Below are 10,086 nucleotides of genomic sequence, written 5' to 3' on the forward strand. Positions count from 1 at the left end.
AGTTTCTTCAGTATTTCGATGGAAGATCACAAGGAAATCCTGCAGCCTTAAGCATCACTGGAAAATTTTAAAAAAGAAAAAAGAAAATCCAAGAAGAAAGCAATAGGAAAATTAGTTTTGTTTTGTCATCAAGCTCAGGGACATTCCGATGTAGTCACCAAGAGTCAAGCTTAATGAAAGGAAGCTTTATTTCATAAAAAAAGACATTGATCCAAAACAGCTAATTTCAGAATTTCAACAAAGGTATTTATTTTAAAAATTGACCTAGCACTTTTAATGTTAAATCATGTGGGGTTTTTTAGAACAAAAAGCAATATTAAGAAAATATTAGGTATCATTCAGTATTCTCCAGAGAAGAAAAATGCTTTACACTTCCCAATATAAAAATATTTACATGCAATTATGATTCAAAAGACTAATTTCAATCAACTTTATTATTAATACTGGACAAAAGCTCATTTTCTATTTCTTCTTCAAAAGCAGGTTAGCAATATTACATTTCAAGGGCACTTCACAAGTTTCACTGAGTATCCTCAAGGAGCAGGACTGAACTCTTAAATATTTTTATTTTAAATATTTATGTACTGCCTTTCAGTTCAAAGTGTCCAAGCAACAAGTTGCAATAATTAACAAAATAATATTTAAACACACACACACACACACACTCTCCACTACAAAATCCGTGCTAAACCAATCACAGTTTATGTAATTACCAGTTACTTAAGTATTAAACTACATTAATGTAGAATCAGCTTGCTGCCAAAACACTCATCTAAATAAAATAATGGCATTAAGAATCACAATTAATTATGGCTTTCAAGCATAACTAAAATTGTGATTAATAAAAGAACAAATCAGTTTCTAAATGTCACATTTCTAACAAGATCACTGTGTAATTTATGCCAAACAGTTAATGAATTCAAACCTGCCATTTAATTTATAGAATAGGAAAAATTGCTAAAGTTTGGAATTTCTTACCAGATGTGAGGTTTACAATTCTATATACACTCTAACTTGAAATATGCTTGGTGCAAATTATTTCTGAATAAGTTTGTAATGAAACTTATGTCAATCTATACTACATATTAGCAAGAATACTTATCAAACTCATGACGTACAGTTTCACTTTCTGGAAAAAAGGCTATACCTGAAAATGTAGGCTTAAAGGAAATAGTTAAATGCATGATTCTGGCACTGTCCAAGTTTTATAAAATATTGAAATTGGTCCAAAACCATTTACCCTAAGCAATTTAGGAAGGCAATATAAAAAGGAGAGGAACTGCTATTATTGCTGCTTCTGTAATGAAAAGAATGATGAGACCTGATATACCATTTTACTCATTTTTCATATGACAGTACCAGATCATTTGGCCAATTTAGATTTGGGAATAATGAATACATTAATCATAGTTGCAATCGGACTTGCACTCTACATTCAAAATGTATTTAAAAGGAGAACAGTCCTCAATTGGTAACAGCGAAGGGGAGAATTTGGATACTGAGTGGACAAGATTTTGTTAAAAGATACATGATTTCTTTAAAGAAGCAAACAAACAGTGTTTATTATCAAATGAACTTTACTTCTGATGCATAGAAATTATACCATAACAGAGTATATGCTTTACACATTATGCATAATAGTTAAACAGCCATATGGCTGAAATTAACAATATCCCAGTCCCCACTCCTATTACTATTATTATATTGTCAGCACAGAAACATTTTGACCATTTTAATCACAATATTTATTGAAGGCATGTCTTCATTCTAAACCATTCTAACTTGTAACTTCTAACCAGTTTTACATTAATTTTATAAACACAGTCACTTTCTATGGCACTTACAATAACATGGATTGTACTATAAGCTTAGTCAATGTCTAGGGGGACCCATGTAAACTCTGAAAGTCTAACCAGTATGGAAAATGCACCTTCTCCCCTAGCCTCCAGTGCTTGCAAGAGTGTTGGAGTGTTTTTTGCATATGCTCAGAAGCACCCTTTACACATTCCAGGATTGAACAGTGGCACAAAGGCCAAATCTGTGGTGAATAAACATCAGAAAAGTGGAAGTATTTTTCAACCCGTCTTTCCCACTCACCCATCCCAGACGAATGCCCTAAGAAACAAGACATATTCACCAGGCTTCCTAACAGACACATGAACTTGCCTTGCTTTGGTGATTTCACCAGAAAGGCTGACAAAAAGTCATTCCTGATGTCTAAGGAGCCTTTTATCTGGGAGATGCTAAGAGTTGAATTTGTGACGCCACACAAGGCAAAGGCTCTGTCACTGACTTTTTCTCTACTCTCACACAGGCAGCTCACAATCACAACCCGGACCCCTTTCTTCTGTTATGTGTGGCGCAGGCCGCCCTTCTTTTCAGCGGCCTTTGGGCGAGCAGGGCACGGCGCGCTGTCGCACCATCACCTGCTTGCCAGCCGCTTTCTGGCCAGGCTTTGTTTGCTTTTAACAGCTGCCGAATTCCCAGGAAAGGAATCTCGGCCTAGCGGTCGGGCAAAGAGCTGCCTACGAATGGCTGGAGATCGCCATCCGGCCGAGCGCCGCCCCTCGGGGGCTGCTCGCTCCTTCTCCCGCGAGTAAGGCCGCGGCCACAGTCCGGTATCCGCGGCTGTGGAGGAGGTAAGGCATGACGGAGAGGAGGGCCAGGACGATGGCAACCATAAGGAAGAGGGACACCATGAAGAGCTCCACCCAGCCACTGTAGTTGAGGAAGAGGGGCCCGGTGATAGAGACGACCATCATGGAGAAGAAGGTAAAGACGACGCACACGCAGCGCACGGTTCGCATCTCCTGCCTCCGGCTCCAGCCGCTTTCATTGCAGCCGCCGCTCGCTTCGCCAGCCTCGGCAGAAAGCGCGCCATTTCCGCCCTGCTCCGGCAGGGGGCGGTGAAACGTAGGCCGAGGCGCCCACGAGAGAGGCAATAGCTGCAAGCGGTCCGGAGGTGGCGGCGGCGGTAGCAGCGGCGGCGGCGGCGGCGGGATGAGCTTGGTGTTGAGCGGCAGGTCGTGCACGTGTCCCTTCGGCAGGGCCGTGCGGTGCCGACACAACGCGCACGTGATGGCGTCGCCTGGGCCGCCGCGCTCCGCTGCCGCGCCCCTCCCCGCGCCGCTGCTCTGGGTTTGGTGGCGATGCATCTGGACCAGGCAGTCCAGGCAAAAGGTGTGCAGGCACGCCAGCAGCTTCGGCGCGCGGGCCTCGGCGTCGAAGGGGTTGTAACAGATCCGGCATTCACGCTCTTCGGCTGCCAAAGGCCCTTCCACCCCCAGGGCGAGGTAGGAGGCGACGGCGCTCCTCAAGGCCGCCTCGGCTGAGTCTTCTTCGTGGCCTTCAGCCTCCCCGTCCTGCGGGCTCCTTCCCTCGTGACCGGGCGGTGGTTGCCTCAGATCTGCCATAGCCGCGTCGTCTCATCTGAAGGCTCCGCGCCGCTGCGGCGGGTGAAAGGTTGGCTCTGGGGTGCGAGTTTACGGAGGGTCGGAGCCGAGCCGGTGTCCCTCTCCGGCGCCCTTCTGATGATGCGCGGTTGGGAAGGTCTGGGCATGAACCGCCGCCTGCAGTGCTGCGTGCTTCTTTTGCTGCTGTGGTCGCTGGCGGCTCCTCACCCCCTTCTGAATTGCGGCTTTTGCTCGAGGATGCCAAGAAGCACACAGGGACATTAGCTAAACCTCCCCAGTCTGCAGCTTCTCTGGAGTTTGGGCACGGGAATGCCCAACATAGGAGGTCACTGGGAATTGTAGTCTTACAAATAAGAGAACAGCCGGTTAGAAAAGGCCGAGTTCATTCACACGCACAAATGCACACACATCTCCGGTGTCATTTTATGGAAGGTGAGCTATAACTGCTTAGAACAGAACCGCAGGGCTGCTGGTAATTTGACAGAGCTGGTGCCGAAGTATTTGAATGTTCTGGTATTTGTGGGTTGGTTCTTATACAAAGACAATGGTTCCATGCATAGTTGTAAAAGCAAATACCTATTATTTAATAAACAACAGCCAGGTGGGCAACCATAAGACAAGATGGTGTGTCTGAATTCTGGCTAAACCAGAAGGAAAATCCCCAACATTATGACTTAAAGTGTGTATTTAACTGTTTTCTGACTCATTTATTCTCTCAAAAGAGCCCCAAACCATAAAGGGGCATCCTTTCTCTATTCTTCACATTTCATCTGCATTAATTTTTAAAGCATACTTTTTTGGGGGGGGAATTATTTTATGTATGTAAGCATTTTTTTAAAACTGCATCTTTAGGTCTTCAAACAACCAGTGGAACCTACGTGGCTTCTTAGAAATCCAAATAAGAATAAAGTATATTAGAATGCCTGACAAAATGGTTTGGTCCTGTGGGAAACCTCCTCCCAGAAGGATGAAATATATGGGGAAATATTTTAAAAAGGTAGAGAAGGAGAAGCATGTTTTTAGAGGCAGAAAACAGCCCCCAGTATTTTTTAATAGCTCACAGCGGATGCCAGCACTAAAGAGATAAAGAGCTTATTGAAAAAGGAAGCCAATTATCTAGATGGCTCTATTCATAAGCAGACACCCATTTAAGAGAAGATATTTTGAAACTCCTTGCAGCAAAGTTTGACATCTAAAAAAGGCAGAAGGGTAGGATTAGAAAGCTGCCCCTCACCCAAGATCCAACACAGGACAAAACCATTAGCCACAATAGGAATTGCCCAACACCCTTTCAGAACACAAGCCCCTTCATTGCACCACCCCCAGAACAGTTCAAATTTCAAAGTCACAGAAGAGGTCCATTCACTCATTCAACCATTTGGTCAGCTGCACCAGAACCACAAAGCCTGGTGGTTCTGTTCATCAATAAATGGACCTTCTTTCCAAACGGTCTCCAGCCTCTATGTTGTTTCCAGTGTCTTTCTCTCAGCTTTGAACTGAACCAGAGGAATTTTTCCTTCCAACTTCTTGCTTTCAGCTAAAATAAGCAGGTGGCTCAGTGTCTATAAGAATTGGCACAGTCTGTTTTATTAGTTTTCACAAACAGGTTTCAAAATCGAAAGCAAAGAAGAAAATAATATATTCCTTTAATTTTGTTTTCTAACTTAAGAAGTTAGAATGAAATATTTACATATTCTTGGACTTACAACCATAGTGGGGGACAATTTTTTTATTTGTCAAAAGCCACTGGAAGGTCACATGGGGTGATCACATGGCACCAAATGCTGCAACCATTGTAAATATATACCAGTTGCCAAGCCCCCAAATTATGAACACTTGACCATGGGATGCTGCAGCTGTCATAAATGCGAGGACTGGTTGTAAGTAACTTTTTTCAGTGCTGTTGTAACTTTGGTCATTAAACAAATAGTTGTAAGTTGAGGACTTCCCTGTATATTATTTTGCAGCTGTCACATTTACTCTGTACAGCAGCTTGGGTGTATGTGAAAATGCTGTATTTAATATTATTAAAATACCTTGCGTACCTTTTGTCACGAAAAATCTTATAGAAGAAATTATGCATAAAATTAGATTGTTGCTTATTTAACTGAGGCTTAAAAAAGCCTCTTTTTATCCATTCATAAGAATTAAAGATCTCCTTGAGAGCACTTATGTAAGCAAGAGAAAATGAGTGTATCAATGAGTGCTTACTATGATTGTGGTATGAATTTAATGTTTTCTGTAAACCTCTCCCTTTAGTTGTGGGACTCTATAAGTTATATGAGGCTATAACTGGTTAGAATGCACTTCTGAAGTTTTAATGTTAATAGTTTTCAATTATTAATTGAAACTGTAGTTTTCAGATTGTTTGTAGGCCTTTACATAAAATTCTGTTTGAAAAGCCAGATACAATTTGAATACAGGAATAAGTTCAATGTTCCTTCAATGGTACATGGAGCAACATGAGATAAAGCCTCTCCAAAAGCAGTAAAGAAATTACTGAATTCTCAAGATGACTCCAAAATCAGACTTTCTTGGTTTGCAATATCATAGGAGATTATAAAGATGTCATTTACTCAAACCAGTAATATAATTCAGTTTTGTTTAATTTACATCTAGTATATCCTACCTACTAATCCATTCTGGTAAAATGCACAAGTTATCACTGAAATACTGTGATGCCTCTGCATTATTGTTTTTTATTTGTTCACCCAATTCTATATAAATTGGACAGCAAAATATAATTCCTGATAGGGTGATTTAAATGGAGTCTGTGTTTTTACAATATTGAATGGCAATTAAGCAATTACCTTTTAATCTATTTTTGTGCAAATCCAGTTTGTATGATTCATTCGTAGCTAAAACTCAGAAACTCAATCCTCCTAAAAAAATTGGCTCATTTGAATAAATTGTAGTTAAATTAACCATAGAGAGAATATTTTGTAAATACACACAGTGTTCTTATGCACTGAAATAATCTATGATAGTTTTTTTTTTTATTAAACTCATCTATAAGCTGCCCAGATTTGCGATGTGAGCTTTGGCAAGGAAATTCTTATTAGCTATATGATGTAAAAGCAGTTATGAAGGTGAATTGCAGCTGACTTGCAAAAACCTATTTATATATACTCAGAAATACTCTTTACACATTCTAGGTTTGAACAATGTCATAGCAACATTTTAAAAAAACGCCAAGGCTAAATAAAGATCTTGGAGAGGTCACCCTTCCAATTTGTTCATCCTTGAGCAAAGACCGAAGTTGGAGCCAATAGTCCTTAAGATGAGTTGAGCCACTGCATGAGTAGGGGAGAAAAGAATGTTCTGTTAAACAAATCTTGATATTCTTTTTCTAAGATATGCATAGCCTTTAATTATCATGGGTCCCAGGGCATCTGAACTCAGATCATGAATTAAAATGTGAATAATGTGCCTTAAAATTTGACAGGTTGAGCATGCTGTGGTCCCATCACTTAAGCATTGTCATGTGGCAGGACCCAGGAGATATGCTTTCTTTATTCCCAAGCTTGACCTATTGAATAGCATTCCCCTGAGAATTGGATAGCCTTGACCTTAACTGCCTTTTGGAAAGCTTTTAAAACTTGGCTTTCCCCCAGCATTAGGTTGATAGGCTTTGTGCCTATTGAAATTTAGACTGCATGGCAGAATGAAATTGCCTTGCAGGTCATATGCTTTTTATTGCTTGTATTTGTTTGGCTGTTATGTGTTCTTTTTATTTGACCTCACCATTGAGTCATATGTTGATTGGACAGATATATAATTTAATAATATAATAAATATAAATAAATGAAATAACTGGTCAACCACAATGTGTAATCACAGGCTTGTAGGTTAATTTACCCTAGTTATGATTAGATATGTCATTCAGGCTATCAATGGTTAAGCCGCCAATACTCCACTAAGAAAATAAGGTAGGGAGAAGCAACAAACTACTAAAATAAATTGTTCTAACAATATCTCTACTTTAATTATCAGCATAATTTTCACACATGAACAAATTAGGATCATTTTTTTAAAAAAATAAATGGAATAAAAGAAGTATTAGTCATCTCTTACATGATGCTAAAGGACTTACTGGGCAGTCATTCCAGGAAGCAGGAAGTGAGAGGTGTTAAAATATGGTTGAAGGTGATTGGTGGGCCCAATTGCTGGCTTTTTTTAAACTTATATTTATAGCACAGAACATTTTTGTCATTTGTTGTATCTGTCCTACGATTTAGCACAAATTTAAATGATTGCTACCGCTATTTGTATCACAATTACTATAATAGTTTTATGTAATTTTCTTGCAATGTTTAAGGTTTTATTAATAATTATAGATTTATGTATTTTATTGTTGTACTTTCTGGCTCATAGGCCATAATAAACATTTTGATTTGATTTGGCTGAAAGTGATTGTTATATAACCTAAGTAGTAGTTGTCAGTTGAGTCCTTTAACCCCAGTTAAGGGTGTGTTTTTTTAATGTCTTGTTTGCACGTTGAATTAGGACAACTGGTCTGCCATATCCTCTATTGGCCATTTCACTGGGAAGGATCTTCTGCAAGTTCACTTAATTTCTGAAGAAACTTTTATCAGCTACAAGTCCTCTCTGCCACAGAGCTAAAATCACTTTTAAGTGATCCAGAAGTTCTTGCATCTGTCCCATTTCCTTGCTTCACCGTTGGAATTAATGCTGCTGAAGCAAGCATAGTCTTTTTCAATTGGAAGTAACTGCAATTGGAAAGGAATATTAGCTACTCTTTTAGTTTCAACTAAAATCATAGTTTGGGACCAACTGTTGCCATAAGAACACCTAAACTTGTTCACTTGAATATCCAGTTTAAAATTCACATGAAGCTATCCAGGGTGCTAGCTGGAGCATGGATTTGTTTTGTGTGGACTCCAAAGTTTGGCTGGAACAACCATGTGGTTGTTAACCATAACTTACTTCTGTATATCTTTATTAAATGTATTTAATTCAGTATTTTTAATATGTCATTTAGGGTAGCATATGCAACTAAAAACACAAAAAATGGAACTCAACTGAAACAAATTGCTTCACAGTAATTCAACCAACCGTAATTCAACAAGCAAGAGGCTCACAAAACCATCTGACCAGTGCCTGTGGGAGGAGCTCTGTCTTCAAATCTTTGGAAGGCAGATAGGAAATTTGTGACTGCACCCTATTCCACAGGGTTCAGCGTAGTAATAAAGAAAATCTTCTGGATGCCAGACATGAGCCTACTTAAGTAGCAGCCACCCAGTTTACTCCAGTCCCATCAAAGTTCCAAAGGTGCTTTTCAAAATGCAGTTGGACTTTTTCTTTGAAAACGAAGAAGTGAAACGTTTTGAAAGAAAAAAAATGTCCAGTTACATTTTGAAAAGCACCTTTGGGATAATTATTTATTTATTTCATTTATATATTAGAATTTGTCAGACAAAAACGAGAACAAGAATAAAGGAATAAAAATACAGTGACAGAGACAATAGGCACATTGGTGCACTTATGCATGCCCTTCTAACCATTTTAAGTATGTTTTTTTTATTAAAAGCAAACTTTATTGAATATACAATTAAAATAATATACACAACATAGAAAAACAGAGAAAAAAGAATTAAAGGCAATTCCATTATCAACAGTTTGTGGTTCCTTAAGTATGATGTAAGGTCCATGGAAGTCAATTTGTGACTGAAACGGAAAATTTGTAGCTGAAACAACTGAATCAGGTAGAGCATTCCAGGCTTCGACAACTGTATTACAAAAATCATGTTTTTTACAGTGGTTTAGAATGATTTACATTGAGTTTAAAGTGGTTAGTGCACGTATTATTATGATTAACAAAAAAAAAAACATTTACAGGTAAAAACATTACTATGTATAATTTTGTATGCAATACCTAGGTCTGATCTCAAGTGACACAGTTCTAAGTTATCCAAACCGAGAATTTTGAGCCTAGTAGCATAGGGAATTATATTGTGTAAAAAAGAGTGCAAGACTTCTCCCGTGAAATTCTTCTGAACCCGCTCAATTGTACTGATGTCAGATATATGGTGGGGATTTCAAACAGTTGAACAATTGGTCTAGCATAAGTTTTATAAGCTCTAATTAGCAATACAATGTTTCCAGGAAAGAACCTGCACAAAATTAAATTTACAACTCTTAATGCTTTTTAGCAATGCTGTTACAGTGAACTTTGGAGCATAGACCGTCAGAGATAAATAAACCTAGGTCCTTGACAAAGTGAGGGTCATCTGCTAGTTCAATGCCACCTAGCTTATACTTGACATTCTGATTACATTTACCAATATGTAAGACAGAACATTTACTGATCAAAATTTGAAGTTGCCAAATAGATGAGCATGCAGACACATAGTCGAGATCACTTTGCAAAACAATAGAATTATCTGTAGTATTGAATAATTTTATATCATTGGCAAAAAGGACGCAATTGCTTTTAAGTTGATCACATAAATCGTTGATATAGAGCAAGAAAAGTGTGGAACCTAAGATGCTGCCTTGTGGAACACTACTGTTAACTGATGCAGGGTTAGACAAGTAAATTTCCTATTGACTTTCTGCAGTCTATTAGACAGGAAAGCATCAATCCACTTGTGCAAAGGACCATAAATGCCATAAGAGTTTAATTTCAACAGCAATTTATCATGTACTATTG

At 38.9% G+C, this 10,086-nt stretch overlaps 1 protein-coding gene across 1 annotated transcript; it reads right to left on the reverse strand.

The window, feature by feature from the left end:
• Positions 1 to 2,452: 2,452 nt before the first annotated feature.
• RNF228 (ring finger protein 228) lies at positions 2,453 to 3,589 on the reverse strand. Its single transcript, XM_087965023.1, has one exon. It carries the CDS (start codon positions 3,411 to 3,413, stop codon positions 2,526 to 2,528), a length of 888 nt encoding a protein of 295 aa, XP_087821149.1. The 5' UTR covers positions 3,414 to 3,589; the 3' UTR covers positions 2,453 to 2,525.
• Positions 3,590 to 10,086: the final 6,497 nt, after the last annotated feature.

This window comes from Notechis scutatus, chromosome 4 (assembly GCF_049901735.1).
Source record: "Notechis scutatus isolate UNSWTSFEM ecotype Mainland chromosome 4, rNotScu1.2, whole genome shotgun sequence".
In the NCBI taxonomy this organism is placed as follows: Eukaryota; Metazoa; Chordata; class Lepidosauria; order Squamata; family Elapidae; genus Notechis; species Notechis scutatus.

Bases quoted from the DNA above. Each gene is read 5' to 3' on its own strand.
- RNF228 (XM_087965023.1), bottom strand. From the start codon at position 3,413: ATGGCAGATCTGAGGCAACCACCGCCCGGTCACGAGGGAAGGAGCCCG.